Source organism: Lynx rufus, unplaced genomic scaffold (genome assembly GCF_022079265.1).
Source record: "Lynx rufus isolate CCGP_SWC_20201006 ecotype Redwood Valley unplaced genomic scaffold, mLynRuf1.p SCAF_9, whole genome shotgun sequence".
In the NCBI taxonomy this organism is placed as follows: Eukaryota; Metazoa; Chordata; class Mammalia; order Carnivora; family Felidae; genus Lynx; species Lynx rufus.
In genome coordinates, this window is record NW_025814897.1 from 96,435,548 (window position 1) to 96,453,949 (window position 18,402).

The window sequence follows — 18,402 nt, forward strand, 5'->3', positions numbered from 1 at the left end:
AAGTACCAGAGACATAGCAACAAACAAGAAAGCACCTGACTTCATGTAGTATGATGTTCTAGTAGGAAAGACAGCACTTTTGAGAAGGGCAGGGTATGGTGTAGTAAGAGTATAAAGGGGAAGAGGGAGTTGATATAGGGCACAGTAATGGTGACTTGGCCTAGGCCGTGGGGTGGGAGAAAGGAGGATTCCAGAAATATTAGGAAGTAAATGAAGCAGAATTTTGTGAGAGATTGCAAGGGGGATGAAGAAGAGAGCACTCATGGATGACTTTCAGGTTTCTGGCCTGAGAACCTGGTCAATGGGGCCATTTACTAAAATGAGGAATCCTGAAGGAATCTTGTTTGGGATGAGGATCATTTAAGTTTGGGGTTCATCCAGGATGCCCAAGTGGGGTTGTTAAGTTGATAGTTGGATATATGGATCTAGGATTGATTTATTTATTTACTTATTTATTTAAAGTAGGGTTCTCTCTGTCTCTCTCTTTTTTTTTTTTTTAAAGTTTATTTATTTTTTAAATAATGTCTACAGCTAATGTGGGGCCCAAATTCATGATGCTGACATCAGGAGTCCCATGCTCTATCAACTTAGCCAGCCAGGTGCCCTGGATCTAGGTTTTAGTTGAGCTATGAACAGGAGATAGAGTTTGGAGATTAGTTATCTGTAAATAGTAATCTCATTGAAACATTGAGACTAGAGCTCATCCAAGGCAAATATAGAGAATGTAAGGAAAAAACTGAGGACAGAGCTCTTTTGAGTTCCCTTCCCTGTCATCAAAGAAAGGCTGCTTAGAATATTAGTGTGAAGGAGGGATAGTTTTCGCTCAAGTTCAGCCCTTGTCTGATAGAAATATAGAAATATAACATGAGCCAGTGTGTCATTTTAGCTTCTCTAGTAGCCACATTTAAAAAAAGTAAACAGTAACAGATAAAGTTCATTTTGGTAATGTATTTTATTTTAGCCCTCCATATCCAAAATATCACCTTAGCGTGTAATCCATGTAAAAAGTTATTGAAATCGTTTGCATTCTTTTTCTCCTACTACGTCTTCCTTTCCTACATATGTTACGCTTGCAACATTTCTCATTTCTGATTAGCCACGTTTTAAGTGTTCAGTAGCCATATTGTGCCCAGTGAGGGACATCTTTGCTTCCAGTTCATACTGGCTGTCTCTCATCCTCAGTTTGTGTGGGTGAGCCATAATTTTTACATTTCTCTTAGGCTTTAACAGGGTTTTCAGCCAGGAGCAATTTTGCATTGTCTGGCATTGTCCAGAGACATTTCTAATGGTGACTAATTGAGGGAGGAGGTGAAAGAATTTCTAGTAGCCCCTAGTGGGTCAGGTCTAGCGGGTCAGGGAAGCTGCTAAACATCCTACAACACACGGACAGACTCTCCCACAGCAAGGACATCACCTAAAATCTTAGTAGTGCTGAGGCTGAGAAACCCCGCTTTAAAGTTACACTGCAATTAAACTGATTGATTACTTATTGGCATACACACACACACACACACAACTTACATGCATAAATTTCTATTTGGTGACAAATCGATGATAAAAATAATTGTAGCTTATGTTTGCATAATCCTTTCAAGTCTATAGCACCATCTTCACGTACATTATCTTATTAACTGGCTGAGTGTTTCGTTTTCTTCCTACTCTATTACAACTGTCTCCTTAATCATAAGGTGTACATAATTATTGACAATTATTAGCAGATAGACTTATATTGCATCGTAATTTTGTCAAGGTTTTGGAGGGAACTACTAAAACACCATATAAATATAAATATAAATATAAATATAAATATAAATATAAATATAAATATAAATATAAAACACTTTATGAGCTACATTTTATCACTAGGTCATATTTCAACTCTAATCTTACAGTTCGTTCTCTAGTGTAGAACAGGTTGTATTGTAGAACCTGTTGTTGGGGGAGGAATCTAATGTTTATGTTTTCTTTTTATGTATTTTTTTCTTTTAAAAAATATTTTTAAATGTTTATTTTGGAAAGAGAGAGACACACACACACACACACACACACACACACACACACACACAGTGTGAGCGGGGGAGGGGTAGAGAGAGAGGGAGACACAGAATCTGAAGCAGGCTCCAGGCTCCGAGCTGTCAGCACAGAGCCCAACACAGATCTTGAACCCATGAACCGCGAGATCGTGACCTGGGCCGAAGTCAGACGCTTAACCAACTGAGCCACCCAGGTGCCCCCGTTTCCTTTTTTTTTTTTTTTTATAATTCCCTGGGTATGTATCTTCTTCACCTTCCTCCCTCTTTCCTCCCCACCCAGATCCCACATACCCTAACCTCTGTCTCATAAGGAGGAAATAATCTCATTTATTCTCCTTCCTCCTTCGTGTAATGTCATGGCCTCACCTTTCTTACATTTGCTAAAATAATAAACATGTAGATGGATTTCTGGTAAGACCTAGCAATCTATATGAAGACGTAGAAAGGAATTTTTTCTACTGAGTATTAATGAAACTGGGAATGATAAAAGGAAAAATAAATCACCAAGGTATACTCCATTTGTTTGAATAGCATTAACCACCAAAGTATATAGTCAGTGCTTAATAAAGAAAATTAGCATTGTCAGAATTTCAAAGGAAAATGCTAAAGCCCTTTGTCATGAAAGAAACATCAAGTTTTCGGTAAGATAAGTGGGAAGAAAATGGCCATGAATTGTTTGAATTTATACTGAAAGGTCACAGTAACTTGATAGACTATAAATGCTTAAGGTTGAGAAGTTGGATTCTTAACTCTGTTATGTAAAATAAGTAAGCATCTGCTGTCTTCTTTCAGGCAAATGCCAAGAAACACAGATTTGAGAAAGCTTAAAAAACTTCAACTATTTAGAGAAAATGACATCAATACTGCTTTGAATAAGCAAACAATCGGGTTAACAAAATGCAAATGCTACAATGCTTACTTGCTTGCTTCCTCAGGAGAGATTCTCATGTGTGCTCCACTGTTGGTTTGGAGGACTTGGCATAACACATCGCAGGAGGCGTAATTTACCAAGGCCAAAAGAGTAGCCTTGGATTTGAAGTATGCCACAGACAACACTGTTTTCAAATTCCACTACTATGACTTTTTTTTAACCTTTAAAAAGTGACATTCTTTGTCCTAGAAGAAAAAATAAAAAGGTCTTCATGGAAAAAACAGCTACTTCATTTGTGAATCATTAAAAAAAATCAATCACAGCTTTATTCAAGCTCTTAATGCGTCCTAGACCAAGAATCTCACCATGCCAAACGCTATCAAGGTCTTCTCCATGCATACTGTCATGCTTTGTGTAAGTTGCAGAATCAAGAGAATTAGTTGGTACAGGCTGATGTGACACTGTGCTGGCTTAGTGTATTCAGGAGTGTTTATTACCTATTGACCTTTTCCTATGTGCATGCAGTGCCATAATTTTCTGAAGAGGCATCATTTTAATAGTGTAATATTAAAAATAGTATAGACATAGTATAGACAATAGCAATAGTATAAATAACAGTATAGATAATAGTATGTAGCCAACAATAGTATAGATAATAAAAGTCAATTAATTGCAAAAATTATTGACTGCAAAAGCTAGAATAGAACTTACTCATCTTTTTCTTCCCATGCCATTTTAAGTGAATACTTGCTCCGCTTATATATTTGATGGGATATTTTCTTTTAATTTGTGTCCTTCCTTTCTCCTCAGCCAAATGCAAAGATATCTTTTTGTTATCTTTGCCCATGCAACCTTATAGTTTATGGGTAATGCTTTGGAGGCATGTGTTCCATTTTTCTCCTCTAAAACCTAGTATTTTCCAGAATGTTATACGATAGAGAATGGTCAAATGTTGAGAATATTTATCCTCAAATATGGTTTGAGCAGAGATGAATAGTTAAGATCAGTCTACTCTATCTCTGTTTATACTTAAGTCTTTAAAGCTTCTCAACAGAAGGCCCAAGAATATTATTCACTAGTCAGGGAAAGGGCCAGTTAGCTTCCAAATGGCAAACTCCTAGGTTATTTGGGTTGGAATCCAGAGGTGACTTCCTTATAGTTCAATATAAGTCCCCAATATATCAAAGGAAGAGAAATAGGTATAGGCTGAGGAGAGAGAGCCAAGGCCTGTAGGAACTGGGTTGTGGAAAATTCTTCAGGACCGCTGGGAAGGAAGGAACTTGTTAAGAGTTGTGTAGCTTCCCAGTCCCAGCTGACTAAGGAAGTTACAAGTAGAAGAGTCTTGCTTCTTCAGAGGATTTAGAAATTTATAAAGCTACTTCTTAACTTCTTGCTCTCTTCAGGAACTTTACCAATTAGAAATTAGCTTTAAGTTGACTTTTAAAATGTCTCTGAAAGGGCCAGTGACATCTTCATTTACATCTTATTGGGATTAGTACATTTAGTTTATGACCTTGATGGATTAGTCACCTGCAGGAAATGGCTGTTGTAGTTAGTGAAAGACGTGAAAAAATCATTTTGAAATGGAAAGGAAGAGACTTAAAGAGGAAACTGTAGAAGGGTACAGCTGGCTTAGTCAGTAGAGTGTGTGACTCTTGATCTCAGGGTCCCCTGAGTCCTCAAGCCCCATGTTCAACTGTAGAGATTACTTTAAATCTTAAAAAAAAAAAACAAAAAAGAGGAAACTGTAGTGGTAGGTTGGTCAGTGGGGTGTTGTGAAAGGGAGGAAGAATAGAAGGGCAAGAGAAAGTTAGTTGAGAGAGTACCAAAGATAAATTTTCATGTTTGGAAATACCACCACCTGCCCCCATAGCTCAGGTATAAAATGGCTCACGCCCAAGAAAGGGCAGAGGCTATTAGCTTAAGTATATAGGAAAGGCTTATAGGAACATGATGGGATGATAGCACAGATGGTCGTTTGCCTATTACATCAGGATATGATTTATGGGTTTAAGACACTTCCAAAACTTCCCTTTTGTAATGCAATCCAATTTTGTCCCTAACCACCCAGAGTTAATGTGCACTCCACAAGTTCAGGGCATAGTCCCCAACAAGACTGCCCTTAGTTCAAATATAGCAGTCTCCAGGCCACCTGCACTTCTGACCAACGGGCTACAAATTTGGGGGTTCCCATCACCCCTTCAGGTTTGATAATTTGCTAGAACATCTTACAGAACTAGGAGAACACTACACTCACAAGTAGAGTTTTATTATGAAGGATAGGAATTAATACTAGCCAAATAAAGAGACCCATAGGGCAAGATCTGAGAGGGTTCTGAACTCTGTGCCTCTCTGTGGGGTTAAGGTGAACCCCCTCCCTGTGCTTAATGTTCACCAACCAGAAAGCTCAGTGTCCAGAATTTTTATTGGAGTTTCATTATGTAGACATGATTAATTGAATCTTTGGCTATGTGACTGAACTTAGTTTCTAGTCCCTCTCCCTTTTCGCAGGTTGGGCTGGCTCAAGGCCTTAGCCTCCTAGTCACACAGTTTGGTCTCTTTGGTGACCAAGCCCCATCCTGATTCATCTCATTAGCATAATCTCAGTTGTGATCCAAAGGCCAACCAACCTGGCTGGCTCAGTCAGTAGAGCAGGCAGAGCATGTGACTCTTGGTCTCAGGGTCATGAGTTCAAGCCCTACATTGAGTGTAGAGATTACTTAAATAAATAAAGCTTAAAAAAAAAAAGGCCCACCATGAATTACAAAGAAACTCCTATCATCTTGGAAATAGCAAGGGTTTAGAACCTCTACCCCAGAAATCTGGGACAAAGACCAGACAAATACTTTATTATAGGGCACCTTTCCTTTCTGTTTGTTGATTGATTCATGTGCTAATTCATTCAACACGTAAAATTCCAGAGATACGGCAGTAAATAAAACTGATACTCATTCTGCTTTTATGGAAGACAGCTATTGAACAAGCTGTGAATGTAATGAAAGAATATGTTACTGAGAAAGCTGAGGGTGTCAGAGATGGTCTCTGAGAAAGTAATATTTAAAGTGAGCCCTAAAGGCTGATTAACCCTGGGAGAAGAGATGTGGGAAGGGTTTCCAGGTAGAAGAAAAGGCTGGAGGTGAATGTGCTTGACAGGTTGGAGGAACTGATGGAAGAACTGTAAATCTATAGCACGGACTGCAAAGGGGACAGTGGCCAGTCAGGAGATAACCAGGGCCAGCTCACGAAAGGCTTAGAAAATCAGGTTAATAGGTTTGGGCTCTACTGGAAAGACAGTATAGACATTGTAGAGTTTTAAGCAGTAAATTGACATCATTTTAGAGAGATTATTCTGACTTCAAGTGGAAGAGGGTAGGAATTGATAAAAGGAAACCAGTAAGCTTCTTTCAGCAATGACACATAAGATGACAGTGGTTACATTAGGATGCAGGCACTGGGAATGGTTAGAAGTAGCCTGACTACAGAGATGTTTAGGAAGTAGAAGCAGGACCAGGGTCTATTGAGAGAGGGTCCTCATCAGAGGTTTTGTCTGATAGAAGCACTGATTAATAACAATAGCAGTTGTTTGGTGTGTCCAATCATTATTGCCAACATCCCCAAGTGCTTTTATATGCCAGACACCATGCTAACAAATCTCATGCAATCCTCAGCAGTACTATAAAGTAGACATTACTGCTTTTGTGCCCATTTTAGGACAAGAAACAGACTTAAGGAGGTTAAATACTGTCCAGGATTATACAAGTAGTGGTTTGCAATTTGCAGGTTCTGACTTGAGCAACTCTGTGCTGTTTCCCTAAGACAAGAAACCCTAGATCAGGAGAAAATTCTGTAAAGAAAATGATGATTTCACTTTGGGATATGTTAAGCTTGAGAGAGCTATGAGAAGTCCAAGTGGGGATTCAAGTGGACCTGTGGATCCCTGGCACCAGTGCCCTCCTTTGTGTTGAACGAGGCCAAAGCCTGGGGTCGCCAATCACAGCGAGTGGAATAGATACATGGATTTTTTTTTTTTTTTTTAAGACTAGGAGACTCATCAGCAACATTATCAGACTAAGTATAGTGCCGTATAATTCCATTAGATGTGTTGTATGAGATTGGATTTCTAAAGTGAGAATAAGACTTAGAATTCAAATGTATCTCCTTTCACTTGAAAACCACTAATGGTATTAATTAAAGCAGAACCTTTAACTTAAAACTGGGTAATTAGCTGTGATCTCAGAAATGTAAACAGAACATTAATGCATGAAGTTGACGAATGTTCCTCCCATTCGCTCAGATTTAACCACCAACCTCCTGTCATCCTTCTTTCCTCCTCTCTTCTGAGTTTATGGATGGCAGATCTTACCTAGTTTTGTAATGAGGATCACATAGCAATTTATAATTAAACAGTAGAAATAAAGTGTTCTGTTGTGTTGCTTCTGACTCAGTCTTAACTTTTCAATTTCTGATTAAAGGCACTGCAAATTTAAAGCCTTGTAAACTCTCTTTTATTTAGAAATTGCTACTCACAAGTGTATGAAAACTGTAAAGTTTGCAAAATGTTTTACATGGTGTTCCAAATATCATCTGTCAGAGTATGAACATGTGCTAGCTACAGCAATATGTTAAATAAGGCAAAGAAGGAATTTTCTTTGCCTCACTTTGCAAACTCTCTATAGACTGTCAGACTAGATCTACTTGAAAGAAATAGAGGGTAGAGGAACAACTGGGATACCCTTAATCAGTACGAGCAGTTATTCTGGCTGTTTCCACAGGATCTCTCCACTTTGCTGCTGTCCACATATGATAAAAGCAGGGACTTTGCCTCTCCTGCTGCATCCCAGCACCTAGAATAGTGTTGGGTACAGAGTGGTTCAGGAACTACCTGTTGAATTAATGACCACACAGGGGCATCTGGGTGGCTCAGTCGGTTATGTGTCCAACTCTTGATTTTGGCTCAGGCCGTGATCTCATAGTTTGTGAGTGTGAGCTCTGCATTGGGCTCTGCACTGACAGTGCAGAGCTTGCTTGGGATTCTCTCTCTCTCTCTCTCTCTGCCCCTTCCCTGCTTGCTGTCTCTCTCAAAATAAATAAACTAAAGAAGAAGAAGAAGAAGAAGAAGAAGAAGAAGGAGGAGGAGGAGAAATGATCACCCAAAAATAAACACTCTTCCTCTTCCACTGATTAACATACTGATATGTTCCAGGAATTGGGTTAAAGATTTGATGCCTATCATTTCTTAAATTATTAGCCCTGTTTTATATATAAGGACATTGAGAAAACCGAGGCTCACTGGGGTGAAATCACTTGCCTCTTGTCAGGAGCTCGTAGTAGTAGAGCTAGGACTGAAACGTGGGTCTGTTGGACCCTGTGAGTTCAAAAGCTTAAGACGGGAGAAGTTTCTACCTGCTTTTGGCTTATACGCTATTCCTGAAGTCTGCATTCAAAAAAACTCAGTTTGTTTTGAAAAGGGATGAAATGGCAGCATTTTTTTTTTCGAATCCATTTTATTAATGAACTATAATAGGTTTTCCATTTCTCTAGTCTTTAATTTGAGTGCTTGGACTGGATTAGTCTGTATCACTATAAATGTGACTGAAATTACCTTAACATCTGTACTTTGATATGATGAGTGGGAAATCGGGAATACTTTACATTATTTGACATCTACTGGGAAGCCCAACCATTAGATGATGTATTTTTATATTACCTTAATTTCTTAAGCCTCTGATTAATCTAAAAAAAGCAGATTGAAGGTGTTTTGTGTGTGGTCCCCTGTGTCGGTTATCACTGTTTCTTCAAGTAGATTTTCATTTTCTAGTAACTTAGTGTATTTTCCTCCCTCATGCCCAACCCAGATACCAAATATCTGGTTTTCTAATGACATCACTATCTCAAAAGCACATGGTTTTAATAAATGATTCGAAGTTTGGTAAGGTCAGAAACAGCGGCAAATGAATTTAGAAGAAACAGAAATCTTGTGTATGTTCTTTTTAAGTATGAGAGATGTGGAAGTGATTTTTAGCAGTCATATGATACAGAATATCTACATAACATTTCAGAATTACTCTGGATTTTGAGTCTTTATAATACAATACTTTATCAGTATTGGTGTTTTCAGAAGTTCTGCATGGGGGTGTGGGAGGGCACTGCTGAGCACCAGGCATTGACTGTTCTTTCCAGCGAGGGCCAGCTCTTTTAAAATTGCTCCTTTCACCACCGCGTCCTTCTTTTTCCAATTACCCTGCCCTTGTTCTTGGTCTTTTGTGACCTCTGCTCTCTGTTTGCCTCATCTCTTCTCTTGAACTTTTCTTATCTTAGCACTCCAATGAGAAGCTGACAGGAAAGATTGCCTATCTGTTCATGATCCTGTGGTGATTGTTGAAGTCCTGGTTGGAATTCTGAGATGACATGGGCATCCTTTGTTTTTGGAAAGACACAGTGTCTTTGATGCGAGTGAAAGGTTTTTGTGGGTCACTGAGTAAAAAATTTAAAATTTGTCTCTCGTGTCTTACTTGAGGAAATTAAAAAAAAAAAAAAGCGACCCTGACTAATAAACAAATATTTAATGCCAACTTAAAATGCTACCGTTTAGAAGCGATTTTCAACTATCTGAATACTTTTGGAACCACTTGTGGCACTGTTTAGTTTGGTGAATTCTATAATGAATTCTGTAATATTGGCATTGCACGCACCGATTCTTAACGAGATTACATTATAATGGAAATATTTCCATCCTTCACTCCTACCCAAAGCCTGTTTTCTTCCTTTTCCAATTCCCTTAAAGCTTTCCGCCCGCCCTTTGGTTATTGCTGCCACCTAATGTCTCAAAATAAAATTGCAGCGGGGTTGCCTTTTTCAAAAGATGTGCACTATTGTGCAGTTTATGGAAATAGCTATTTGAGAGCAACAGTTGTTTTTCTCTGTACTCTTAAATAATAGCACTCTAAAGTGATTACCAACCGTGGAGAGATTACGGGTAGTGAATATTTCACAAGCAAAAGGCGCAACTAACAAAACAGGAAGGGATTTTAGAGTCCTAGGCCCTGGAATAGGACAAATTGCCAGTCTGACCTTGTAATGTACTTCCCCTCATAAAATTGGGCTTGATGCTCTGAAAGATCTATTCCAGCTTTAACATTTTTTTTGCTGTGTATGTTTTTGGTTATAATAACATGGCCCTTATACATGATTCTATTTCTTTGGGCTAAAGTGTTGAACATGTTTTTTTTTTTTTTAGAACTATATTAAATAGATGTTCACATTTTCATTGTGTGAGTATGTAGTTTTGATGGCTCCCTTTGCTCAATTAGAAACAGATCGGAAGATTGTCCATTGTTAGTGCCTTAATCAGAGTGACATTGCCCTGCTTGCTTAGTTTTTTGTGGGCTTCCTTAGCTCAACTTTGTATGTGCAGTACATGTTGAAATTACTAAATCAAGTGTACTGTTTATGGAGTTCCCAGATTAAACACACACACACAACACACACACACACACACAACACCCACACACACACACACAATCTGGATTTTAAAAAATTTGGGGGGTGCCAGCGTGGCTCAGTTGGTTAAGCATCCGACTCTTGGTTTCAGCTCAGGTCGTGATCTCATGGTTCGAGAGATTGAGCCCACATCAGGCTCCGCACTGACAGTGTGGAACCTGCTTGAGATTCTCTGTTTCCCTCTCTCTGCCTCTCCCTTTCTTGTGCACGCACACTGTCTCAAAATAAATGAACTCCTAAAAAAGCATCAAGTCTTTAAAAAAATGTGAGTAAAACATTTATAATTACACTATCCAGTTTTCTTCAGCACTTTGAACTGGAGTATTAGTATTTCCATTGGCTACAAAGAAAACTAAAAAAGGTATTCTAGATCCAGGAGAGTGAGGGGAAATGGAGTTGGCTGTGAGTGTCAGAATTTTTCTTCAATCCTGAAGAACATTACAATTTGGCAAAACCTTTCTTTGAAGAGTCTATTTTAAGCTGACTTTGTAACAAATGTTTTGTTTATTTGTAGCATTTTAACAGATACTTTAGTTGTTTCTCTTAGGCTGTGAGTTATTCATCCTTTATGATTCTATCCATGGGTAAAGCAAAGTCAAGGGCACATAATGCCTCACCTTTAACTAGTTTAGCCTTAATTGTTAAAGGTCTGTATAAAATCGATTCCTTGAACCTCTGGTGGGTAGAGAACCTGTTGAATAAATTACAAATAGATTTGGACCTGTGGTTATTAATTATGTTTAGATATAATCCTTGTTCACAAGAGCATACATTGTAATTATGTACAATTTGCTTTGCCGCTGTTCTTTGCTTTCTGATTTTCAGATAATTTTCAGTGATTTTGTTTAGTCCATCCCGACCAAGTTGTGCAGGTAGAATCTTGAGACTCACAGCCTCAAGTGACTGGCTTACTGCTAACTATAGAACCCTTATTGAGTTATTTCACACCACTAATTTTGTTAGTCTACTGAAAGAGTTACTGCTACTGTTACCAGGTTTATTTGGCACAATGCCTTCTGAGTTTTAGCAGACGGATCGTAATTTCACCATCTTTTTACTACCAAAACCTTTCTTTTCTAATACTCCAGTTTTATTAAACATGGCTACCAGATTTCTTTTTTTACCCAATTACTGCTGATATTTTTTTCTGAACTGAATACTGGGTGAAGGCATATGCAGCTTTAATATGCTGGTTAAGAGCCCAGCCTCTGAAGTCAAATTTCCAGAGTTGGAGTCCCAGTCTTACTTTGCTCTATGTCCTATGGCAAATTATTTAACCGCTGTGAACTTTGGTTTCCTACTATGTAAAAGGGAGATAGTAATAGGAACTGCCTAGTAGGGTTGTTGTAGTGATTAAATGTAGATAGAGATTATCCACTTCATTATTAATTAAAATAAATTCCGAGATATTTTATGTATTCCTACAAACGTTCCTTATTCTGGGTTTGTCTTTCCAGAGCTAGGGAGAACCATAGGATATCTGAGTATTAGTCATGTACCTAATTGTATATAAATTTCTTCTTGGCTTCTCAGTTGTCCTGTAGTCCCAGCCTTAGGTGAGGTGACTGAGGAGGGAGGATATAGAAAGACAAGGACATGATCTTGATTTTCAGGGCTTATGGTCTGGTAGGGATGGATGGTTCATTGGAGACATTTAGTCTGAACCTACTCTCGGCCTCCACGAAGAAGTCTTCCCTCACTCCCTGAATGATGTCAGACCCCGTACTTTGTAATGAAATAAATGTTTTATTCTTTTTGTTCAGTGTCTTTCTCTTCCTACAACACAGTATGCACCATGATGCCAAAGATTGCCTTTTTCTTTCTGGTGTTTCTAGTTTCTAGTGCATGTCTTGTATGTAGGCATATGGCAAATATTTGTTGAATGATTAAACAAGCTCTCATGTTAGAGATGAAGAAACTGAGATGCGTCTCATATGTGACTTATCCCTAGTCACACGTTTTCCGTTTCTAGTAGAATGCAGGTTTCTGGTCCCCTACGCTGCAATACCCTTCACTCTTTCTACTCCATTATGAAAATGTAAGTCTAGAGAGGGATCAAGCGATATCTACAAATAACTATCACAGAGGCAGAATACACACTCCAAGGGGCTATGGAAATTAAAGCAAAGAGAAAGTCCCTTTATAGGGGGGGTTGGATGGTAGGTTCAGGAAGGGCTTAATGAGGAAGACATTTGAACTATACAAATACCAATAGATTTTGGGTGGAAAAGTGTGGGAAACATTACTCCAGTCATAAACAGTATTTGATTTCATTGTATGTATCACTTTAGTCTTGATATTATTAATCTCCTTATTTCAATAAATGTATAAAATGTAGTTTACGTTAGCCAGCTAATGATCTTGTCTTATTTCAGTGAACAATGTGGGAGTGTCATATGAGTATCCTGAATACTTTCTGGACGTTCCTGACTTGGACAATGTAAGTCCTTTTTTTTTTTTTTTTTTTTTTAATAGTATGGTAACAAAAGGAGAGCATGTGAATATTGGCAAGGCAGTATGGTATAATGGTTCACACTGTGAGCACTTGAGTCCAGCTGCCCAGGGTTTGCACTGTGGCTTGTCTTCTTGTTCCCTGAGTTACCTTGGGGGTGATCCCACCATCCCACATCCACAAGATGGATGTCCATTCCCACATCCACAAAATAGGTGCCTTCATAGGGATCTTAGAAGGATTGAACGAGAAGATGTTTATAACCTCGTTAGTATAGTACAAAGTTCAGTAGTAGCTCATCTTGTTACCCTTATTTCTATATTTATTATATCAAAATAGCTCTGTTTTAAGTATCAGGATTATAAACTTCAATTTAGAAATCATAAATATGTTAATATATAGCAATATGGTTGATTCAGGTAAACTTACCAAAATGAAAGCTATATTCTTGAGGCAGGCATAAATCTTTTTTTTTTTTATGTTTGTTTATTTTTGAGAGCGAGAGAGCACGTGTCTGGGGGAGGTGGAGAGGCAGAGACAGAGGGAGAGAGAAAATCCCAAACAGGCTCCGCACTGTCAGCGCAGAGCCTGATGTGGGACTCAAACTCACAAACCGTGAGATCATGACCGGAGCTGAAATCAAGAGTTGGACGCTTAACCAACTGAGCCACCCAGGCACCGCCGTGCATAATTTTTTAATAAAAATTAGAAAAGCATATCCTTGAAGGAATATGTGAATTAAAAAGAATTGTTGAAAATCTTAGATTCAATAATTTCTCCTTTCAATATTAGCAGAAAGAAAATAGCATATTTCTTTTAGATTTAGTGTCTTTTGCTTCCAGATTTTTCTTACACGTCTACCTTGGATTTTGCATTTTAGCATGAATTGTTACTTTTGGTAGAAGTGTTGTAGCACTGAGAATAAAACAAAATCTGCCTTTGTACCCCAACTCCTGCCATTTTCCTGTGTCTCTACTGTATCTGGGGAAACTTTCTGTGGTTTGCTAGATCACGTATGTATGTATCTAATATGGTTACTTCCACGATCAGAGGTATATAAAATTGTCCATATTTGTTTTACAGACCATCAAGAAACTGATAAATGTTAATGTTCTTTCTGTTTGTAAGGTAAGCAGCTTTTTTACAAATATGTCATCCTTTTTTGGTTCATTCTATTTAAAAACTCACGACCAGTTTGTTCACATTAGTCATCTCTTCTTTCCATGTAAATACGTATCCCTGATGAAGGCGGTCTTATTTCCTTATGTTTTGGGGGTGTAGAAAGAGCTGAAGACCAAACAAGTTTCTGTGTAATTTTGCTTTTGAACAATTGAACATTTATGAAATGCCTCCTCTGTGCAAACAGTGCAGTAGGCCCTGGGACTACACAAATGAACTTAGGCTGAAGATGGATTTTTACAAAGTTTGCATCTACACACGGTTCTTCACTGATAAATTATTTCCATTTTCGTATCCCCTGTAACACATTGTAAGCAGGTGAATGAAATGTTGTGGGAAAGCATTGTGTGGCAGTATGGGGCTAAAAGTAATGGGAACGATTTTTATTAGCCACACATAAAAATTACTCTGGCTTCTAGTTGGTAGGCATGCATTAAAGTCGTGTTACTTGTATGTGCCTAGAAAAGACACCATAGCTAATATGTGCTAAAAGGAAGAACAGGCAGCAAAGAAAAAAAAAAAGTGGGAGGCGGGGAATAAGTAGCAAATATGAGCATCTGAGCACTACTTTTCCTTATATGTTAGCAGTCACTGATACCATTGACTCCGCACACTAGCCTAGCAAAAAACATTGCCCGAGACAGAATTTGCATAGGCAACGTCAGAAGCTTCAGATTTGAACACACAGCAGTGTCCCTCTTATCCACTGGGGATATGTTCCAAGACTTCCGGCAGATGCCTGAAGCCCCAGATGCCATCGAACCCTATATACACTGTTTTTTGCTATCCGTACATACCCCTGATAAAGTTTCATCTCTAAATTAGGCTCAGTAAGAGGTTAACAATAACTAACAATAAAATAGAACGATTATAATGATAATGCTGTAATTAAAGTTAGGTGAGTGTGGTCTCTCCCAGAATATCTTACTGTGCTGTACTCACCCTTCTGGTGAGGACGTAGAATGATAAAATGCCCACATGCTGCGATGAACTGAGGGGAAGGACGTAGGCACTGTGACCGGGTGTTAGGCTGCTCTTGACCTTCTGACATTGTGTCTGAAGGAGGATCATCTGCTTGCAGACCACAGTTGACCTCGGTTGACTCTGGGCAACTGAAACCTTGGAAGGTGGAAACCACAGGTGAGGGGGACCGTTGTACTGACAGAAAAGCCAAACCCGTGTTTAGTAACTCTTCGAGTTTAAGGAAATAAAAAAATATTTTACTCAAATCTATTAGAGTTAACCAGATAAATATAAATAAGAACTTAATTACTAGTTTTCAGCTGATGGCACAGTCTTGATCATTTTCTCTGTTGTGAATGTTTAAAGAAAAACTCTCTTTATGTCTTCATGCCCTGAGAAGTGATGTCTGTTGCGTGCTTGATTTCAAGTCCAAGGGCCCTAAAATCTTATGCCTTGTCCACCTCTTCACGTATGGCTGTGCTTCTCCCTGGATACTACACGTGTTGCATTTCAAGTACTTAGTTAATTCAGTTATTGTGTGGTTTTATATGATTTGAACAACATGTTGGTTCATGTAAACCAGTTACCAAAACAAAACCTTCATCATCCCTGCATACGTACCGTGTAACATTTGGTAGCTTGCTACTTAAAGGCACCTCATCTGAATTATATTATAATATGACAAATAATTTTATAAAAGAAAATAATCAGTGTATCTTTTCCATTATCGTTTTTAGCCAGAGTTGTTTTCTTACTTAAGATTCAGTTTAAGTGAGGTAAACTACTAACAATTTTTAAGTAGATTTGGAGCAAGAACCCCCCAGACACAAAACGGATGCTTTTAAACCATGGTTGATATGAATATATCTGTATAGTTTTAAGGCTATTTCTCTTGGCATACCTGTATAAATGTTGTCGTTGGACAATAATCTGTATGAGGTTTCAAGTCAATTAAATAACTCTACAGTTTACTAGTTGTTTGACCCGGAACAGATTACTTGCCCGCTGTGCTTCCATTTTTTGTGTGTAAAATTGAGGGTGTTAATCTCTTTACCTCACAGAGTTGTTTTGGGAATTAAATAAGGTAATGTACCCAGCTCCTAGTGAGGGCCTTCAAGAATGTTACTATTATTCTCAGAGCTGATAAAGATGTTTAGTATCTGTGTGCAACTCTGAGTTTATTCGTTAGTAGGCAAAGCTTTTTTTTTTTTAATTTTTTTTTTTAACGTTTATTTATTTTTGAGACAGAGAGAGACAGAGCATGCACGGGGGAGGGTCAGAGAGAGAGGGAGACACAGAATCTGAAACAGGCTCCAGGCTCTGAGCGGTCAGCACAGAGCCCGACGCAGGGCTCGAACTCACCGACTGTGAGATCATGACCTGAGCTGAAGTCGGATGCTTAACCAACTGAGCCATCCAGGCGCCCCCGTAGGCAAAGTTTTTTGATCAAAACTAACATTCTGGTCTGTAATTAATATACTTTGTGGTTTTGCCTCTTGAAATGACTGTTGTGTGCTATTGTTTTGATAATGTTTTCTAGCACATTTGGCCAAATGCCTAAAAATAATGAGTTGTTACAACTGTGTACATGTGTTTCCTAATATATTTTAATGAGTTAATGATGAAAAGTATATTGAAGTGTTTAAATTTTATTTTATAGAAGTGTTAATATTAGCTACAAATTAATGTCCTGATATTTTTTTTTTATGAAAAAATTTTTTAATGTTTATTTTTGAGAGAGACGGAGTGTGAGTGGGGAAGGGGCAGAAAGAGACAGGGAGGGGCGCCTGGGTGGGTCAGTCGGTTAAGCGTCTGACGTCAGTTCAGGTCATGATCTCACAGTTTGTGAGTTTGAGCCCTGAGTTGGGCTCTGTGCTGACAGCTCAGAGCCTGGAGCCTGCTTCGGATTCAGTGTCTCCTCCTCTCTCTGCGCCTCCCATGCTCATGCTCTATCTCTCTCTGTCTCTCAATAATAAATAAACATTAAAAAAAAATTTTTTTTTTAAAAGAAAGAAAGAGAGAGGGAGACACAGAATCTGAAACAGTCTCCTGGCTCTGAGCTGTCAGCACAGAGACCAATGTGGGGCTCGAACTTGGGAACGGCGAGATCATGACCTGAGCCAAAGTCTTGCTTAAGCGACTGAGCCACCCAGGCACCCCAGTCTCCTGAAAATTTTAACCCCTTTGTCAGATAAGCCATATATAATTTTTACTCTAGATACAGTAGTATTTTCTCCTGTAGCCTTCTGCTTGTCAGTGCTTCCATGTTTATATGCCTTGATATTAAAAAAACACGGCCTCCTCTGTCTCCCAAGACATGCATTTTTGGCTGGCAGTCTACTGAATACTAACGGTAAAAGCCCAGGGTCTTGACCTTGACCTGTGAGAACCAGTCAGCTTGCTGTGTTTTACGGCCACACACTGCATCCTTCAAGCAGCTTCTGAGCCAGAGCAACACGTGTGGTGGTGGTCACCTCATGCCCTGCTTGAAGACAAGTAGGCAGGGGGTCAGTGCCAAAAGAGCAGCACAAATCCAACAGCACTGTAGAGTACCTCTCAGGTTTTTTTAAATAACTGTGAAATAAGAATGTGCGGCACCAGTCCTAACATCTCGACAGATTATGAAATGCTTCTCCCTCTTCTTCCTTCTTCCTTCTTCCTCTTCTACTTTGTCTTTCCACATTGGCATACGTACTTGTTCAACCACGAAATGAGTCAGGGAGACAAATGCTAACTTATTAAACATGTCATAGCATATCATATGGTGAACCATATTGGTGGGAAGTGTCACCGCCACAGGAACTGGGTTTAGGCTTACCATGTCTGTAAGCCTGATTTTTGCAAATCACATCCCATTTACAAAGCACTAAGGGCGTTTGCTATTCAAAACACTGGAGCGCCTGGGTGGCTCAGTCGGTTGAGCGTCCAACCTCGATTCAGGTCATGATCTTGCGGCTTGTGGGTTCAAGTCCTGCGTTGGGCTCTGCGCTGACAGCTCAGAGCCTGGAATCTGTTTTGGATTCTGTGTCTCCCTCTCTCTCTCTGCCCCTCTTCCTTTTGTGTTCTTTCTATCTGTCTGTCTCTCTCTCTGAAATAAATAAACATTAAAAAAATTTTTAAAACACTTGTACATTAAGCTGAATAGTCATCCTTTATTTTATCTTTAGAGTAAATACGAACCTTCCTGTACCTTTGTGATGTGCACTTTTAGTGGAAAAACAGTTCAAAACTCTTGCTTTATTCACCACGGAATGAATAGCATCTGGAGGGTAGCCAAGTGGTCTTTGTTGTGCTGCAGACAGGATCCGTGTGGTTGGCATCTCTGTTGCATAGATGACTAGTGAGTGTTCAGGTGTGAGAATGGTTTGACTCGAGGAGGCAGAGGCGAGTGGTGTGCACTGGGT

The 18,402-nt window shown here is 39.0% G+C and overlaps 1 protein-coding gene across 1 annotated transcript in view; it reads left to right on the forward strand.

The window, feature by feature from the left end:
* HSD17B12 (hydroxysteroid 17-beta dehydrogenase 12) overlaps positions 1 to 18,402 on the forward strand; it is a 166,765-nt gene that overhangs the window by 109,609 nt on the left and 38,754 nt on the right. The window contains exons 5-6 of the mRNA XM_047071063.1: positions 12,780 to 12,844; positions 13,940 to 13,984. Of these exons, the coding sequence (XP_046927019.1) occupies positions 12,780 to 12,844; positions 13,940 to 13,984 (110 nt within the window). The remainder of the gene's footprint in view (positions 1 to 12,779; positions 12,845 to 13,939; positions 13,985 to 18,402) is intronic.